The sequence below is a fragment of the Paroedura picta genome, chromosome 14 (genome assembly GCF_049243985.1).
Source record: "Paroedura picta isolate Pp20150507F chromosome 14, Ppicta_v3.0, whole genome shotgun sequence".
Taxonomy (NCBI): domain Eukaryota; kingdom Metazoa; phylum Chordata; class Lepidosauria; order Squamata; family Gekkonidae; genus Paroedura; species Paroedura picta.
This window is the reverse complement of record NC_135382.1, coordinates 38,673,345-38,692,200: the sequence shown is the minus strand read 5'-3', so window position 1 is coordinate 38,692,200 and position 18,856 is coordinate 38,673,345. Positions and strand designations below refer to the sequence as shown.

The window sequence follows — 18,856 nt, the reverse complement described above, 5'->3', positions numbered from 1 at the left end:
CACCCCCACAGAGAGACATTCACTGTCATTGTTTGTCTCTGTGGAGAGACCCTGGCCTACCTTGGTGGCCTCCCATTCAGAGGCTGCTTCCCTTCTGAGATCGGGCCTAGATGATTTTAAAAGTGTATTAGACTCATGAAATCTAGCTCTCTCAGTGGCTACTGGCCATGGTGACTAAAGGGAAGCTCCGTGGTCAGAGGTTATCAGTGTCCAGAGGCCCTGGCTTCTATGCCCTGTTGCAGGCCCTCCAGAGGAACTGGTTGGCCAGTGTGGGAGACCGGAGGCTGGACTAGATGGCCCCTTATCTGTCTGATCCAGCAGGGCTCTTCTGAGGTTCTCGTGTTCTTATGATTGCATTTTGGAGTGCTTCTCCTCCCTGTCTATAGGAAATGAATGTTGCATAAAGAAAAACAAAATTAGAAAAGCTCCACACTGTGCTAAAAGTGAGACGTGAACAGGGGGCCGTGTCAATCTGCACTGTGGGGGTCCAGGAGGTGATGTCCTTTCGAACCCCTGCCGTGATGGCTGGGAACAAGCCCAGGCCGAAGATCTAATCTTCCCCTTGGGGGTTGGTTTTTAATAGGCTGCTACATCGATTTCTACACCGCACACCAGTTTATTAACCACTGATACAGTCTGTGAAGGCCACGTACGAACACCATACATTGTTTATTTGCATTCTAATTTTTTTTTTAAAGGACAAACACGCACATAAAGAAATGGGGAGGGGGGGTCTAAATCCCTTCCCCCTCCGTTACACATGGATACAGTGCAGAACGTAATTTGAAATAAGGTGTGTCACGGAACTGTACAGTTAGGTAAACAAAACAAAAAAATATAGAAGTCGAGAGTCCTTCATTTATATTTATATATTTATATATATAATTATATATAAAACATAGAGAAAGTTGTCTCACCACACCCAGGCTCCGAGGCCTGCAATGGCTATTTTGCACGCACGCACGCGCACACCACACTGCTCCACACACGCACGCACGCACGCACACACACACTCACTCACAAAGTCTCGATGGCAAATATTGCCGACAAGTTAACCACTTTAATACTGATCGATCAAGGCTTCTGTTGTGTTTTATTAAACGGTTGAATAAATAAAAGCGTGAGCCTTGGCCATCTTTTCGTTAAAAAAAAAAAAAAACCCTTTATTTCTCAAAGTGCTTTTTTTATTTTTGTAGTTTGGTTATGTTGGACTCAGTAAGGAGAGAACAGGACCAAGCTGTGGTCAGGGATGCCTGGCTGGTGGGGTGTGTGTGTGTGTGGGGGGTGGGATTCCCGCAGCGTTCTGCCCCCCAGGGCCCTAACTGCACAACCCCATGGATCCACTTGTGTTTTACTGTGTGTGTGTGTGTACAGGGGGTGTGTGTTTCTGTGCCATGATTGCTTCCATAACCACTACCACCACCACCTCCCCTGGAAGATGCAGAAGCCTTTTTGTGTATGTGTGTGTGTGTGTGGGGGGGGGGGAGATACTGAGCAAATCAGTTCAAATTAGGGAAATGTGGGTCTCCTCTGCCCCAACTGCATCCTGGACCTGACTCTGAGTAAAATCTGAATGGACTACGGTTGATTTTCCGCAGGGACCTGGAATGAACAGATGAGGAGGCCAGCTCTGTTTGTGGAATGGCGAACCCAAAGACAGTAAGCAGGGCGTCTACCGAAAGCAAGCCCTTATACAAAGGCTCATCGGAGGCCGTCGTTTCTTCCTTGGGTTACTGAGCCTTTCCTCCTAGATCTCTAGAACTTTCTTTTACAAAATTAAGAAAAAGAAATGAAAATAAAAGAAAGATGGAGAGAATTGGGGGGGGGGGGGGAAACACCCTGAAAATTAAAGCTGGGACTCTGGTGGTAGAATGTACCGAAAACCTAGGGCTCATTAATTCCTGGAGGCAAAACAAAAAGGAAAAGTGGTTTTGGGCAAGTCCTCCCATCAGAATTCTGGATGCACAAGGACCCATCGACCGAAGAATCTGGAGTTGGGGCCTAGGCTTATCTCCTAGGAAAGGAACCCGCAATGCCTCCCTGCTCCTTTTCGAAGTCTTTCCAAGGCATGTTCCTTGCTTGACTATACCTCACGAAGAACAAGGACTCCAGCATTTGGGGAAGTCTGTGCTTTCCCAAGGGGAGTTTGTTATGGCTAAAAAAAAAATAACAAAGGTCCCTTCGTCCCTCTTGCTTTCCATGCGCGCCACTGGGTTGGCTGTCCCCCAAGGAAGCTTGGCTCCCCACAGCTTACTGTCACATCACACACGGCTTGATGTCTTGATACGTCACTTGCTGGTGGTAATAAGAGCCGCCGCCTCCCGAATGCATGGAAGAGGACGCCATGGCGTTGATGGAGAACACAAATTCCTTCCTGTCGCACATGCTTGGAGACTGGGAATGATAGCGGATCCCTAAAACAAACCAGAGAGCGGATCGTTAGTAACAGGAAGCAAGAGCTAAGCGGCAAAAAACGGTTCTCTTATGCTGGACACAGGGGCCCAAGGGATCGTGGCCCTGGGGCAGAGTGCATGCTTTGAAACAGGCGGGGGTCTCAAGAAGCGTGGGGGGGGGGGGTGAGCCCTTGAGCTGACGTGCTCAAGAACTGACAGACAGGAAAAAGCAAGACCAGGCCCTTAAAACATGTTTCTCACCAAACCAGACTTAAACACCTTGTATGACCTTTAACAGTTTCCTGGGTGGCTTTAAGTTGCACAAGGCTAAGTCAGAAGAACGAAGGGAGCAGTCAAAGCGAGGAGGCTGTAGCCATGCGCAAGCATGTGACAATGCTCCAGAGGATTATACGGTGTGCTCTTTTGAGCTTTGGAAAACCCCTTGTGTTTCAAAAGCCACATAGGCGGAACAGCCATTGTATGGGAGCACAGCTTGCTGAGTAAGTGGGTATGATCCTGTGTATCCCAACACTATCATTATCCCACCCCACCCCCCTTTGCAACACTGGTCCAGAATCCATGCGCTCTCCTGCAGTTCAGCTATGCCTTCGACCTGCACTGCTACGTCTGCGGAAATCGCCACTTGTTCGAGATGGGAATTTTGCCTAAATGCAGATTGCAGGATGGGTTGGGACTGTCTCTGTTTCCTGACCGGCCAAGGAAGGAGAAGATGCCCCCACCCCCACCCCCAACCTCTCTGGGATGGGGAGGGTAGTTTTATGTAAAGATTTGGCTTATTCCTTCCACTGGAAAGCCTTGATTTTGACGCCAAGGGAGAGAGACTGACTGGCTCTTAAGGGTTAAAGGAGCTCTGGGCTCTCACGAAAAGACGTGCAAAAGATATAAACAAAACTTATCACATTTTGGACCACAAACAGGCACCTTATTAAAAACAGATATTTCTACTTCCTTAGGCAAGGCAAGACATCCACATGGCAGCCCGGCCACGATCCCAGAGCTATTGGGGACAAGATGACCTCCAAATCCCCATCTGTGTTTAGAAAGAGTTCCTTCAGTGTAAAGGCTAATTAAGCCAGAAGGTGGGTTTCTAAGGAACAACTGACTTGATGGCCTCCCCAGCCAGAGAGTAAGCCTTCAGATTAGCCCAAACTCAAAGGGATGCAAAGACCAGGGCCTCCCATCCAGAAATACATGCTGAGCACTTTCCTTTCACAGTACCAGCATCTCTGCCCCTCTCCAGTCAATGGATTCAGGCAGGTCTTCAGAGCCCCCTTGTTTCAATGGGGCAGAATACCGGCTTCCGGATGCAACTGCGGTGGCCCGCCAAATGTCCATGGACTACAATTCCCATGAGCCCCTCCCAGCATTTGCTGCCATTCACGGGAATTGTAGTCCATGGGCATCTGGAGGGCTGCAATTTGACTACCCCTGCGCTGATTTTTTTTCCTGCCTGGTGCAGGAATGTGAGCGTTGTGCTTTCCAGGGTGATGTGATGGAGCTCTTTGCCCTCTCCCCAGCTGCCCGCGAGTGGACTGAAGGCTCAGGTCGGCATATTTAGGGGGATTCCCCAATCAGTCGGCATAACCAACTTGGCTAACATATTTAAGATTATTATACGCTTCCTGCGTGTGACTCGGCCATGGGATAAAATGAGTAAATGAGGTTTTTGGAGAAAGGATTGAATGGTTTGGGGGCAGAATGAAGTCCTTTAAAATCCTTTAAAAAAAAAAACATGATTGGGAAGTGCCGAGGGTGTGTGCCTCAATAGATTACACGAGAGTAAATGCCAATAAGGGCTTTCACAGGGTCGCCATGTTGGCCTGCTGAGTCCACAGACCTCTGAGAAGCAGAGAGATTTCTGAGCGAGGCATGCAGGTCCCCCACTGTTTATACCCCGCGATTCTTGCTGCTCTGGCTGCCCCTTCCAGACAAATCTAGTTGTAAATAAATGTTGATCGGCTCAGAATGTCCCCCTTTTAATGTCCGTCCCTCTTCCTTTTTGTCAAGGAGCTTTGAGGGCAGAAAGCTTTGGCAAATCTGAGTTGCATTTTTGGGGCCGAGCTGCTTTTCGCATGTCCTTCACGGCCTTTAGGAAAAGCACAACAACAACACACAGATCCCCCTCCGGTTTCCAGCCTAGCTTGGCAGAAGGCAACCCGTCTCCGCGGGAGCGACCGGGGAGCCGGACCGGCCTGTCCCGAAGCAGAAAGGCAGACGGGCGGACGGACAGAACTGGCGGCGGCGCGGGGCGGGAGGGGATTCCGGGAGCCCCCATCAGCTCCCCGCTCGCCGTTCAACGTCCCCGGGGATTTGCAGAGAAGCCACCTTTCCGCGCGTTCTTCTTCCGGCCTCTGTTTCTTCCTCCGCTTTTCATTTTCAATTTTATTATCCATTTATTGATTGATCTTATTGTCTTCCTCCGCTTGTGCTCTTGGCCAGCCGCACGAACCACGTCCTGGGCTGAGTCTGCTCTGCGCCTCTAACGAAATCGAAGCGGGACCCGAGGAGAGGTCCGGATTCACTTCCTGGTGCTCAAACCCGGCATTTCGTTTCCAAGGCAGGAACGAACCCGCGGCCTTTGTGGAGCACATCGCCTTCTCCGCCGGCCAGCGCCATCTTTCCCGGGGGATGATTTAAAAGCGAAGCCGACAGGCTCCGGCGGAGATTTCCAAGGTGCTCCAGGGCACGAAGACAATTTTAAAAATCGTCCCCTAGTATATTTATTGAAAACAAAACACCCCCGCCGCCAATTTTCTCTTCTCGGCCCTGGGCCCAGCCGCAGCCCTTTGCTCAAACTCGGGTCTAAAATAATAAAAAAAACCGTCTCCGTTTCATTTTGCAAGGTCAGTCCGTTTCAAATCCGCATCGACTCCCGTTTGCTCAAGCTCCCGTCGGACTTCTTTGTTCGCCTTCTCTCCCCCTCCCCAGGCCCTGCAGGTCGCGAATGGAGCTTCCCAGGTTTCCTTCGCCCAAATCGAAACTAGCCTGTGCAGTTCGGTTTACAAACTCGCTGCATCTCAATCCCTTTCGGGGGGGGGGGGGTGCCTCGCCCTTCTTTTTTTGTGCAGAAAAAGCGCCCGGTTAGCATCAAAGCAAGGGCGGGAATGGTGGGGGTGGGGTGGGGAGATGGGAGGAGGGGGAGGGAGAGAAACGCCACAGCGAGCAGACAAAATACACGTCTCCCAGCCCCAAATTGCGGAGACACCCAAAGATGTTTTGTCTACAAACAGAGTTCAAAAGGGCGGCTGAAATTCAGGCGAGCGCTCAGAGAGTTATTTCCCGGGGCGCAGAATGGATTCCGCGATTCCCCGAACGAAGCTTGTCTGGGAAGGGACCGCCAGAGAAGGCGGCCCTGCAAAAAATGCCAGTTCAAGCCAGCCGCTGTTGCTCTCCTCGGGAAACAAAACCCTTTTGCTGGCCGCGGGAGGGAGCGGCGCGCCGGGGCGCTTTCCCCAGGGCCATCGGGCGATTGGAAAGGGGGGCATTAGGGGGTGACCCCTCCCCCTCCTGACGCATTTATTCTTATTAAACGGGGGTGGCCGCCTTCTTGCGCCTGAAGTGTCCGCGATCCATCCCGGGGCCGCGAAGCCGTCGCTTCAACATTTTCCTTACGCCGGATGCTCATGCGGTGCTGCCATTTTACCCAGGAGTCTGGACAGGGAGCTGCCGCTTCGTCGGACCTGACGAAGGGTGCGTGCCCGCGGAAGCTTCGGCCCAGGCGAAAACCCGGTGCCGCTGGACTCGCCTCTGCTGCGTCAGACGAACGGGGCGACCCACTTGGAGTCCGTTCGGTTGCTTCGCGTGTGTCAGTGGGCGCGGCGGATCGTAAGAAATTCGGTCTTCACGTGGAGACCCTTCCTCACGCGAAGGAGCGTCGAGTCTCAGCAGACGGTCCCCGGCTAGGGTTGGGGCTGCTTTTGTTTGACTCTCAGAGAGGCCCGAAGGCCGCCTACTTTCCTGATCCTGCTTTTTAGGATAGAAAACCGGGTCAGGAGCATTTTTGTTAGGGCCACCGCCGCGCGGAAAGAAACGGGCGACCCCCGTCAGCGAAGCAAACCGGGCACGGCGGAGGAGGCCAGGCCCCCATCTCTGCGGGCACAGACCGGGCCGAGCGCAGGCGAGGGGCTGCCCCACCCGAGGGGCCGAGGCATCGCTCCAGGGCCTCGGCCAGAGGCGGATCCGAGTCAGCCCCAAAGGATGCGGCAGGGCAGGGGGCTTTCTAATACTTCTCCCCGCGTAAAAAGCAAGGGACGGAGGTGATTTTTCTTTGGTCGGCTAACTGGAATTCTTAAAATGGAAAGAAAGAAAGAAAGAAAGAAAGAAAGAAAGAAAGAAAGAAAGAAAGAAAGAAAGAAAGAAAGAAAGAAAGAAAGAAAGAAAGAAAGAAAGAAAGAAAGACTCCAAGTCTAGCCTGATTGCTCTGGGTGAAAACTGAGTTTTCTCCCTCCGTTTCCAATAGCATCGGCTCCTTTCCAAGGCCGGCTCAAGGCCGGCTCTATCTGGGGGAAACTTTCGGGAAGCTTTAAACCCCATTTTCGCTGAGACACCCTCCCCTCCCCCCCTCCCTCGCAATCGCTTCCTTGTTCAACAAACGAAACTGCAAGCAGGTACAAGTTTGGGGCTGGAAGTACCTGCCCGCCTGGCTCTAGCTGCTCATTGGACTCTTTCTGCCCGGCCCAGGTCCTGGTGCCGGTTCTCGGTTCCCCCCCTACAAGCCCTCTTGTTTGCCCTCCTCTTCTTCTGAGGTCAAACACAGTCACCCCCGGCCTCTGTCCCTATAGATCTGGAACAGCCCCCTGCTGGTGCCGGCAACTGTCCCCTGAAGCCTTAGGCCGAACCCCCAATGGATTCGTGGCCTGGGAGGACTCCGAAATCCCTTGGCCTGGATCCAGTCACTCCTGGATATTACTTCTTCGCACTGATCCCATCAGGGGACCCCCCCATCTCCCCCCCCCTTCGAAGCATGCCAGAATGGGTGGACTTTTTTTTTTAAGTGCGCAAAAAGTATTCTAGAAGAGTTCTTCGAGACCACGTAAAGGGGAGAGTAATCCTGGGAGTTTGGCGGGAGGTTGTCCCAGCTGCTGGCCTTCTCCTGCGCCCAGGACGCCGCTTCGCCTTCTGGGTCCTCCAGTCCAGACTCCCCGAAGAGGGGACCGGCTGCGGTCGATCTCAGGGCCCCGAGCTCCGTCCCTCCCCGGCTGTGCCGCTTTTCTTTTTGCAGCGAGCCGGTCTCAGGCGCGAGGTGTCTTTTGTCTTCTGCGCCGCCCCAACGCCTTCCCTACGGTTCCCTCCAGCTAATTTCTCCTGACCCCCCCCCCCCCGCACGGTGACCTTCCACACCCACTTGAATGAGGCCCTTATATTTTTACGCACGCCCCTCCACGGGGGTCCCTGACCCGACCCTCCTCCGCACCCTCCCTGCTGCTCCCCCCCTGCCCCCGGCTGCCCCCTTACCTTGCAGTTCGGCCGGGTTGTGGCTGTTCTGATGCAGGTAAGGCTGGTCCAGCGCGTGGGAGGAGAGGCCCGCGGGCAGCGGGTTGCCGGCGGAGTTGCACGGGGACAGGGGCTGCTGCTTAATGTAGGAGGCGCCGCTGTTGAGGCCAGGCGAGGGCGCCCAAGCCGAGGGGGCCGTGCTGGAGTACACCGAGTGGGGCTCCATCACCCCTCCGCCGGGCAGCAGAGGCGACGCGGGCACGGAGCCGTCGTGGTGGCCGTAGTCCCCCGCGGCCGAGCCTCCCCCGGCCCCGCCGCTGCAGCTGCCCATGTAGGAGTGGTGGGCGCCGTTGGCGGGCAAGTGGGGCACGGAGTGGCCGGCCAGGCCCATGCCGTCCATGTTCATCATGCCCAGGGGCCCGCCGTCCAGGGGGAGGCTGTTGGGCGGGCAGGCGGGCCCCTGGAAGCCGTAGCTGTCCGGGAGGTGGTTGAAGTTCAGCCCGTTCATCATGTACATGGGCTTGAGGGCCTGGCATTTCCGCCTGAAGCCGCGGGGCCGCCGTCGGAAGGAGCCCTCCTCGAACATGAACTCGCTGGCCGGGTCGATGGTCCAGTAGTGGCCCTTGCCCGGGCGGCCCAGGCCCTTGGGCAGCTTGATGAAGCACTCGTTGAGCGACAGGTTGTGGCGCACCGAGTTCTTCCAGCCCTGGTAGGAGCCGCGGAAGAAGGGGAATCGGCTCTGCAGGAACTGGTAGATCTCGCTCAGCGTCAGCCGCTTGGACGGCGAGCTCTGGATGGCCATCACGATCAGCGCGATGTACGAGTAGGGCGGCTTCTCCGGCCGCCGGATGCCCGCGTTGGTCTTCTTGGCTTTGGGCGCTCCGCCGCCGCCGCCGCCTCCTCCGCCGCCGCTGCTGCTGCTGCTGGGGGTCGAGGAGCTGGTGGACGAGGCGGACTCCATGGCCGAGGCGCCGGGCGCCGGCGGCTGCTGCTGCTGCTGGGGCTTCTCCGACATCGGAGGCGGGCGCGGTGGCCCTGCGGTCATCGGCGGCCCGCGGGCACCACCCCCCACCCCCTCCCCGCACCGCCGGCTCCAGGGACCGAGGGGAGGGGTCCCGCGCTCCCCCGCAGAAGGCCTGCCTGCCCCCCCGGCCCGCCGCCGGCCTCCAGGCGCGCCCTGCGTCCTTCTTCCTCGGCCAAAGGGGGAGGCGGGTCCGGTCGCCCTCGAAGCCTCGCTGGGAAATCCGACCGCGACGACGCGCCGCCTTGGCCGGACGGCCCCGATTCCGCCGACGCCTTGCCCTTACATCCAGGGTTCCCGAGAGGACGGTCCGGCGGGCGCTTCCTCCTCCTTCTCCTCCTCCTCCTCCTCCTGGGCCTTCCCCCGCCCGGTTTCTCAGGCTCCGCGGGAGGATCGGGCCGCCTTCCTGCCCTCCCCCTCCCCCCCCGCCGCGGTTCCTCCTCCTGGCTCGCCGGCTTCTGCCCGAGAGCCGCTGGCTTTGCTTCCCAGGCCGGCGGGCCGCGGCTTCTGGCCCCAACGCGAGCGGGAGCCTTTCACTTTATCGCCAGTCAGCGGGCGCCTGGCGGCTCTTGACAGCACGACGTAAGAGGCAGCAGGAGTCCCCGCCCCCTCCCTCCCTAGCCCGGGCCGCCCCCCTCCCTCCCTCCCTCCCTCCCACCCGCCGCGGCCTCTCCCCCTCCCCCCCAACCGCGCCCCCTCTCCGCAGCACATTGGTGGGCGAGCCGAGAGACGCCTCTGCCGCCGCCCACCCAAGGGCCATGGTCCCCCTCGTCCTCCAAAAAGAAGGACCCCCCCCCGGTTCTCCTATAGACTGGCAGCCCCAAACACCCGCCTCTTTCCGCGACTCCACCCGGGACGGGGCATCGAACCCGCGATCCGAATGGACGGCCGATCAATATTCAGAGGGGGAGGAGAGGGGGAGGGACGCGCGTCCTGTTGGTTTGGAAGAGACTTCCGCCCAGAGCGGACAATGGAGATGGAGGCCGCGATCCTGGGACTTTCTCCCGAGGAAGTCTGGCCTGGAGGCTGAGCGAAGAGAATTCCGCTTGGGGGGAGTCTTTCCATTCGGGCGGGCCGAGAGGGGGAGCTGGCGAATACATCCTGGGGCGTGAGCTCCGAGGTATTGCGGAGTAAGACGCTGCGGGACCACCTGCCTCCCTTCCCCCCCACCCCCACACACTGCTTTTTATTTTAGCGGCTTTGACATGTGCCCCCCATTGGACTTCGCCTGCCCCTCTAGGCCCCCTTGGGCCCTGAAATGCCCCGAGCAAACTCTGCGCGCTCTTCCGCCTGGATTCGCGCTCTCTCCATTACGAAAACCAGGTGGAATACTCGTGAGCAAGTGGTTTCTCAGGAGCATCACTTGGGTACTAAAGCATAAAAAAGAAGGGGGGGAGCTGTCTAAAGAAACCCAAGCACGTGCGCGAACGCGCCTGTTTCCTTTTCTTACATATTCCTGCTGCAGAAAGAGCCAGTAGACAAGCCTTCCATGCGGTGAGAATTCACCCAGTTAATTTGACCCCCCCACACACACACCCCTCAGTAAGGCCGGGAATCTTTGTTTGCACACCCACCTCCCCAAAGGGCTTCCCGGATCGCCGGCCGCCGCGGGGGATCTCCCTGGGCAGGCGTTCGGTTGGGAGCGCGCCCGCTTTGCAAGTCCCCTGCCTGATTTCTCTGCGAGAGAGACCCGGGCGCGGGCAGGATGTTTACACTGCGGAAACGTAAACATCTTCTTGGGCCTTCTTTAATAAAAAGAAAACGCCCGGACTTTCTCTCAGTGCCCCATAGCCGGTATGGGGGCGGCGTTGTAGGGCTCGCTCCCCGTTTCTTTCCGCCCCCCCCCCCCCCAGTTCACCCATCCTCTCCCACGCCAAACATTTGGTTCAGAGGGAAATGACGTCCAGACCCAGCTACCTGGAGTCTCCGGAGGAACTGGGCGGCCACGCACGGGTCCCCCCCCCCGCAGGGGTCCACGCAGGCATCCCCAAACTTCCCACTCCCTGCCAAGAAGGGGGGGGGCTTTTTCTTTCCTTTTTGAGAGGGAGACTCTTTCCATCCGCTTGTCGGCCTGTCACTCACTCGTCAAGGTAAGTCGCTTCCCGATTCCGTCGCTCTCTTTCCTGCGCGCGGGTCGCTTGTGGACGGGTTGGGCTGTGGGACGGGGCAGAGCTTGCCGGGGGGGGGGGGCAAAACCACCTCCCCAACGGCCTGACAGCTCTCCTGCCTGTCTCTACTTTCGAGTCTCCACCGTGATCAAGGCCTACAAGCGGGTTCAAACAAACGGAGCAGCGACCCTGCTTCCAGAAAGCGACTTCTGGTCGGGAGGAGACCCCACTGGGCCTTTGACCACGGCGCCCCATTTGTGCTGCCGCCTTTTAACCCCCCCCCCGTTTATTACGACCATTTAATACCTTTTAAAAGAAAAGTTAGATCCCAATCTGCTTTCGGAACCCCCCCTGTGAACGTGGATGGCCAAACCGGCCTTCCCAGCCTCCGGGGCGTCTCGCATGTCTATGAGAGCTCGGAGAGGCAGCAAATCTCAGAATTTGCCGTCTCCCTCTCCCCTCGCGCACTCCACCCCCCCCCCTTTCTTCTTCTTCTTCTTCTTCCATCCCTGATAAAAGTTGAAAGGGGGAAAGGGGGAGAGACAGGGGGCTTCTCCTGAAACGCCGGTTGTCGCCTAATTGTTCCTGACTCGGGCAGAGGGAGAGAGGGAGAGGCTAAAGGCAGGGCAAGGGAGGGGGAAATATTATCGCGTCTAACCCCCCTCGCCCCTTTAAGATCCTGGGCGCGATCCACGGAGCAAGACCCTTGCGCGGCGTCTTTGAATGAACAGTGTGTGGGGGTGTGGGGACACCTTGCCCGCGATGGATCAGGGCCGCAAAGCCTAGCCGTTCCTAGTTGGGGGGTCCTCCCCTCTTTTCTAATTTTTTTGGGGGGTGGCATTAGATAAGGCAGGCCGGGGGGGGGTGGAATAGGCACCCCTCCAATAACCTCTGGCAGTGTCTCAGAACACCGTCACCACACATTGTGTCACATTGCACATAATGGGCAGGAGGGAGGGGGGACCGCGCAAGGATCTGGGCTCAACGCCCCCGAGGATCTAAAGAGGGAGGAGACCGGATCCGGCTTTTGAGGATTCTTGGGGATCCTCTCCAGGCAGCGAAATTTGCCCCAATGCGCCATTGGTGTCCAGGTGAACTTTCTCTGTTCTCTCGGCTCTTCAAAGACCTCACAGAGGAAACTGATTGAGATTCTAAACACTTGGGGGGGGGGGGGGAGGACAAGGCTCTGTGGAATGCCACAAAATATATTAATATATTGTATCAAACTCATTTATCTCCCACCTTTCCCCCTCACGAGGACCCAAAGCGGCTTATATCTCTCTTCCCTCCTCCATTGCACCGGCACATAGACCCCGTCAGGGAAGTCGGACCCCTACCCTAACAACAGCCCACTAAGGTAGGCCGAAACGTTTGTCCCCGCGTTATAGTGGGGTCCTCAGCAGTTTGTCCCGAAGGCCAGGTTGGCACCAGGGCGTTTCCAAACGGCGCCTCGTTTTCTTAAGCCGCTGGCTGGCTACCCTCGCCCACGAATCCTCAGAATTAGCAATGGTATCAGAACAACAAAAGAGAGTCGGCGTCCAGGGGCACCACGAAGGCCAACCAAGTGCTAAGGTCCTGTGTGCGCGCACACTCCGTCACATGCCCCCAGGACACAACTGCGTGGCCTTCCAGGTGGCCCCGGGCTCTAAACTTTGCCCTGCTGCTTCGGCCATCAGAACAAGCAGCGATTCTTCTGGCGGTTGTTCTTCCGGAAGGGAGGTGCGATCCGAGATGTTTTCCCTAACAGACAAGACGGCTCCCACCCGATCCCTTGGCCTTCCGAAGCCGGAAGGGCTTTCTCTCTTCGGCCAGAGAGCAGGTCCTCTTCCTCGGTCGCTGGACAAGCGGGCGTGCACACGGAAGCCTCGCTCCAGAATTAAACTCGCGTTGGCCTTCAAGGTGCGCCGGAGCACCAACTTGGCCCTGTCGCTTCAGAGCCACCGGGATCCATCTTCACACACACACACACACACACACACACACACACACACACACACACACACACACACACACACACACACACACACGTGCAGTTCTACAACTGCTGTTTCTTGCAGAAGTTCGATTCCAATCGTTAGGATTTTTGCCGATTGAAGAAGGAAGGATCGGGATCTTATACTGGAACAGGGACGGCCCGACTCAAGCGTTTAGAAAAGTCGCGGTGTCCGAACCGGATCCTCAGGGCGCTGGGCAGAAAAGTCCTTTTAAAAAGAATTACTGGGAAGGAAAACCTGTTGGTTCCCGCTGGGTTCCAGCTCCCTTCCGAGTAAAGGTGTTTCGGGCACCCCACCCTGGACAGAAATACCGCAGGCATCTCTCTCTTATTTTTTTTGAGGGGGGAGTGAGTGGTTTCCGAACAGCGGTGGGCCAGATACAACCTGAGCGGGATCCGGGGAAGATGTATGGCTTTTGAGGCGAAGGTTATGCGCGTGTTTCTCTGTCTTTTGTTGGAACTCAATGCGATCTGAAAGGACTGGGCAGCCTAGAAGGGGGGACGCGGGATAAAATCGATCAGGTCGGGAGGCGGTCTCCCCCCCCCCCCCACCCAAATCTGCCACGCGCCACAGGCCCTTTCCAAGTTGGCTCAAGACACCAGTTCGGGTGAAGTCTTAAAACTTCACGAGTTTCAGTCGCATTCGCTTCCAAACCAGGCCGTCCCCAAACCATCTTCCACTAGAAATCAAAACGCAGGACTTTTCCGCAGTCCACCTTCAAAGGTGTTGAGGGGTGGAGGAGTGGGGTGCTTACCTGGCAACCAACCCCTTTGTTCCTAGAATCATGGACTGATAGTCCACACACCTCGCTTTGGACGCCTCAAGACTCCCAGCGGAGCGGCGGGGGGGGGGGGCTCTGCCCAGCCCTCCTTCTGATACACCTCACCACCACAATAATTTTAAGCACCCTTTTTGCAGGACAAAATTGGGAGAAGGGGGAGATTTTGATAACAGCCAACGCAGAAAGGGCGTCAGAATCCCACAGGATCTGGGGCAAAACCAGAAATCAGCCAAAAAGGGAGCAGAGACGGGGCATTTAGCCGGAGCGAGCGACGCTGGTTTCAGTAGGCTTTATTTCCCGGGAAATGCCCGAAGAAACGCCCTTGAAGGCGCCCATTCCAAGCGCAGGTTTGCAGCCTCCAAGGCACGTCATTTAATTAAAGGGTCTACTCTAAGGTAAGAGATCTGCGGCTCTCCGAACTGTGTGTGTGTGGGGGGAGGGGGGAGGGAGCCAAGTTCCTTTCGGTTCGCGTAGGAAGTTAAGCTTTTGTACAAATCACAGAGCCAAACTGTTTGAAAGCCGGTTTAACCAGTGACTTGGGCGGATGGACTGCCGGGTTTGAAATCCTGAGAGGCGCAGCCCTTCTCGTGAGTAAAGGCACCTCCCCTCGTCAGTAAGGGCGCCTCCACCCCACCCCCGACCTTCTCTCACAGTATCCGTAGGTAGGACATCGCTGCCTGGATTCTCTGGGGGGGGGGGGGGTCGGTGAGAAACAAGATTTTATGCATTGGCTTTTTTTTGCTTTCATTGCTACACGGCTGGTGGCCGGATTCTCATGGGCTTCCCTTCTTCTTCTTCTTCTTCTTCTTCTTCTTCTTCTTCTTCTTCTTCTTCTTCTTCTTCTTCTTCTTCTTCTTCTTCTTCTTCTTCTTCTTCTTCTTCTTCTTCCCCCCAGGAAACCCTTATAGCGAGGGGCAAGAGACGCGAAGCCCAGCTCAGTTGTTTTTTTTTTAAATCGAAATAAATAGGAAATACAAATAAACCGGCCTCCCACCATTTCGCCGGCCCTCCTCCCCGCCCGGCGATATTTTCTGCTAAAAGACTCCTGTAGACAAGCTCTCTTCCTTCCCCCGCAGGTATTTTTACTAGCTAATTGCTTAAGCGAAGGAGTCTTAGCTAGAAAGCAGAAAGAGGGGGCGGGGGAGAAGAGAGCTGTAATCCGAGGCTGGAAATGTATCTGGCTGGCATTGTCAAAAGCAGACTGTGCAGGCGGAGGGAGGGAGGGGGGGGGCGCTGCTTTGGAAAGAGGCCCCGCGTGTTTATCAAAGGTCAGACCACCCATGGGGAGGACAGAGGCAGACGCGCGTCCCCACTCACTCGCCTGGTTTTCATTAACACCAGGAGCTGGTCAGGAACGAAAAGACAACCCCATCCCCCACCCCCGCAGCCGCCGACGTCGCCCGGGTCTCTCTCTCCCCCCCCCCCCTCGGTCCCTCTCCTGACTCGGTCCCCAGCCCTGGCCAAGTGATCCCTCCAAGGTTTACGCAAGGTAAGGCTAAGAGGAACCCGACTTGAGTGGCACCTTCCACTGGGGCGCCTGGGGAGAGGTTTTCTCTTGCAAGGGCGAAAAAAAGGTTCCAACGTCAAGGTGTTGACAAGAAGCTGCAAACACTGTGAAGGGGAGGGGGAGGCGGAGGGGCTGCGGAGGGGGGGCAGACAGCTTTCTGGCGCAGACCCTCGTCCATAGGCGCGCGAGCACCTTCCCGGGCTTTGGCAGGACTTTCACCCGCGAGAGGCCGAAGGTGCGGCGACCTCGCTGGCGCCCCGGGATTTAGGGATCCACTTCAGGCCAGGCCGCCCCGAAAGGCACGGCGCGCTCCTGCAGAGATGCTTGGTGCCGCCGGCGCCCCGGGCCCACGTCCCGAGGGATTGCAGGGCTGCTCGGCTGTCCGCGAGCATTTAGGGGGAAGCCCTCGCCCCTCACTCCTGGGTCTGCTCCGCCTGGAGTCCCGAGAAGGCGACTGGGAACCTGCTCAGGGGAGGGAGAGGAGAGGGCCGCCGCTTCGGTGGCAGCACAAGGCCGAGTAGCTCGACTCCGAAGTAAGTCGGAGAGAAGGGGGCCCGCGTGCGTGGAGCAGCAGCCGAAATCAGAGGGAGGGAAGGCTCCGAAAGCCGGGCCGAGAGGTCTGGTGACTTTTTGGGTGGGAGAAGCAGGGAGCGTTTCAAAGAAAGTGCCTTGTAGGTCCCCAAAAGACAGATCCCGGGCACAGGAGGAGCGCCTTCGAGGCCAACCAGGGCTGCAGGGGGCGAGCCTCGGGCAATCCAAGTCCCCTTCCCAGAGCGCCCCGTGCTCGGCGCGTCTACAGCTCTTGCCCCCAGCAGCGTCTCACAACAGCCCTGCAGTGGCCGCCCTCTCCTTTGCGCAACGCTCGTTTTACTGGCACGGTTTGAATGTGAATCTGAGTTCTTGGACACGCGAGTACCAGGGCATCCCTGCGAGGGCTAACCAGGGCCGACCCAGCCGAACTTCCGCGATCGGACGCGATCAGGCGAGCCCGGTTCGGGCCCGGGCAAAATCCTTGCAGGGACATTTTCCCCTCGCAACTTTGCGCTCTGGCAGCGGCGTCGCGCCCCTGACCCCAGCACGCCTTTCAGGTGCGGGGATGTAAGGCCGCGGTCTCCTGCGCGCCTGTGCAAAGCGGGAGAAAAATCTGCTTCGGCTCCCGTCAGTTTTGGATCGAGACAACGGTCTGCCTCGGCCGGATCCCGAGGAAGGGGGTCGGGGCAACGGGAGAACTGGTATGCTAACGGGTGTTGTCTATGCTTTTTAAAAAGGACCATATTTAGTCAGCCAGGCGCGCAGGCAGGCCTAAAATCAGTTGGCGTGGAGAGATGCAGGCCTTTACAAAGATGTCTTTAAAGTCCAGATAGGTTCAGGTGGAACTGAAGCAACGGGGCAAAGTTTGAGACCAGGGGCGCCTTCAAGGCCTGAGCTTTCGTGGGCAAACACGCGTCGTCCGGCACAGGCTCTCGGCACCGTGGACCCAGAAATGCACCAGAATTCTGTTCCTGGACTCAAGCTTCGTTCTAGAAACCGCAGAGCTCGGCCATCTCCCGCAAGCACGGGCCTCAAGATACCTCTGGCAAAGCTCAGGGGGATTGATGCACCCAGGTCAAGACCAAGCCCCCGGGAGCTCTGTGGAGACCCCCGTTTTAAGCCCCACCTGCCACCGCGGCCCTTCGAATGGGGTCCCGAAAGATTTTCGCTCCCGCCGGTCCTTTTTCCCACCCTCGTCCCCCCCCACACTTATGTCCCTAGATATAGGGTTATCACAACCGGGTCCCCCCTCCCGCTGACAGCGGTTGGCTGGGCCCCAAATTCCTGCTCCACTCTGAAAGCAAAGGCTTGGGACAGAAGGGGGGGGAGAGAAAAGAAGATCTTGGGGGGGGGGAGAGCCCTCCTGAAGTGGTGCCCTCCTGGATGTGGCCCACCCACCGCCCTTATCTGCTTCCAGCTCCCGGGGCTTAAGCCGGAATCTCGTGGAGGGGGCGGGGAGTCCAGCGGGGCTCTTTTTTGGATCGCCCGCATGGATCTGGGCCAGGACGGCGGCGAGGGATCTCTCCCATTTGGAGGACGGAGGGGAGCGGGGAGAAAGGAGAACTGCGCTCCCAGAGCCGATAGCGAAGGACCGAGGTTGGGATCGCAGGGAAACGGGGCGAAGGAGGTCTAAGGACCGCTCCCTTCCCGACTCTCCAGAGATCCGGTTCAAATTGGGTTTCCATTTGGAAACCCAAATCAGATCCGCTCCTGCGGTGCTGTGCAGAAAGAACCTCGGGGGCCCCAGGGCTCTGCTGTTGCGCCTTCCGAGGAAGGAACCGATTCGCTTGCAAGGCCGTAGCCGGGCTCGAATGGACTAGTCGAGGCAGAAGCGGCAGCTTTGATCCGAAGCCAAATCTTCCAACAATAACCAGGCCAAACCCTTTTAGGGGAACCGACTAAGAAAACCCAAGGGGGGGGGGGTGTCGGCGGCGGCTTTCTTTTTGCAGGCCGCAAGGCGGGGGGAGGGGGGAATCGACCCCCCATCAAACTTGCTCACAAATTTGCGCCCTAAATATAGTACTAGCTGGTTGGGTCTTCTTCTTCTTCTTCTTCTTCTTCTTCTTCTTCTTCTTCTTCTTCTTCTTCTTCTTCTTCTTCTTCTTCTTCTTCTTCTTCTTCTTCTTCTATCTGAGCTTTTGTCAAGGATTTCACCTCCACCCTCTCTAAGGACAGAGGAGAGGGCAGGATTGTCATTGACGGTATTTAGAGGCCGCCTTTCTCTCTTGGCCTCCAGAGGGATTACCAGAGTGAGTCGAGGGCCATGGGCAAGAGGGGAGTTCAGGAGGCAGGCCCATAGGATGGGGCGCAGAACCCGCCCGCCGAACACCTAAACAACACAAGCAGCAATAAAACAGAAGCAAAGCGTGCGCGTTCACGCGATGCGTTAAATGATGCAAAAATCACACCGTAGGATCCAATTTACAGCAAACTGTAGGCCACACCCAAATGAGTCCAGGAGCACCTCAAGACCAATAAGGTTTAAACCTCCCACCAACCCCGCTACCCTCCTGACTCTGCATTATTATTATTATTATTATTATTATTATTATTATTATTATTATTATTATTATTATTATTATTATTATTATTATTATTATTATTAATTATTATGCACGTGAGACTGGCACACGTCTTCACGGAGCCGCCAGCCCCTTTTGGAAGAGCCCTCTCTACGGTTCTGCAAGGGAGGAACTAAGCGTTCGGCTTAACCCCTTCGTGATGCCGTGGCCGCCGCAGTCCCGGCCCGAGGGACCAGGGAAGGATGTCGGAACCGGGCAGCGCTGCCTGGCGATTCTCGAGAACCGCTAGACGGCTCCGCTCAGGGAGCAAACGGCCCTTCCCGGCCGGTCTCTCTCTCGCTGCCGCCTGTCTCTCTTGGACTCTCGGCTCCAGCCTCCCTCGGGAATTCTGTCTCTCTCCCCGGCTGGCCTAATCCTTCCAGAGGGCTCGTGTGGACGCCGCCGTTGCTGCGAAAAGGACCCAAACACCGTCAAGATTCAATGCTTTTTACTCTCGCGGAGGCGTTGGTGGATTACTGCGCGCGATGCGCACATTTTCCGACTCT

General features: G+C 56.9%; 2 protein-coding genes across 2 annotated transcripts in view; one reads left to right on the top strand and one right to left on the bottom strand.

Moving 5' to 3' along the window:
* Positions 1 to 650: 650 nt before the first annotated feature.
* On the bottom strand, positions 651 to 9,412 carry FOXF1 (forkhead box F1). Its single transcript, XM_077310082.1, has 2 exons — positions 7,869 to 9,412; positions 651 to 2,414 (listed from the first exon to the last, which is right to left on the bottom strand). The coding sequence occupies exons 1-2, from the start codon at positions 8,890 to 8,892 to the stop codon at positions 2,257 to 2,259; spliced, it is 1,182 nt and encodes a 393-aa protein (XP_077166197.1). The 5' UTR covers positions 8,893 to 9,412; the 3' UTR covers positions 651 to 2,256.
* A 1,260-nt stretch (positions 9,413 to 10,672) lies between these two features.
* The window catches only part of LOC143823606 (uncharacterized), a 60,841-nt gene continuing 52,657 nt past the window's right edge, over positions 10,673 to 18,856 (top strand). The window contains exons 1-2 of the mRNA XM_077310083.1: positions 10,673 to 10,958; positions 13,889 to 14,146. Coding sequence (XP_077166198.1) covers positions 10,765 to 10,958; positions 13,889 to 14,146 — 452 coding nt within the window. The 5' untranslated portion in view covers positions 10,673 to 10,764. The remainder of the gene's footprint in view (positions 10,959 to 13,888; positions 14,147 to 18,856) is intronic.

Bases quoted from the DNA above. Each gene is read 5' to 3' on its own strand.
- FOXF1 (XM_077310082.1), bottom strand. From the start codon at position 8,892: ATGACCGCAGGGCCACCGCGCCCGCCTCCGATGTCGGAGAAGCCCCAG. The intron at 2,415-7,868 runs GTAAGGGGGCAG...GGTTTGTTTTAG, and splicing joins CAACCCGGCCGAACTGCAAG to GGATCCGCTATCATTCCCAG.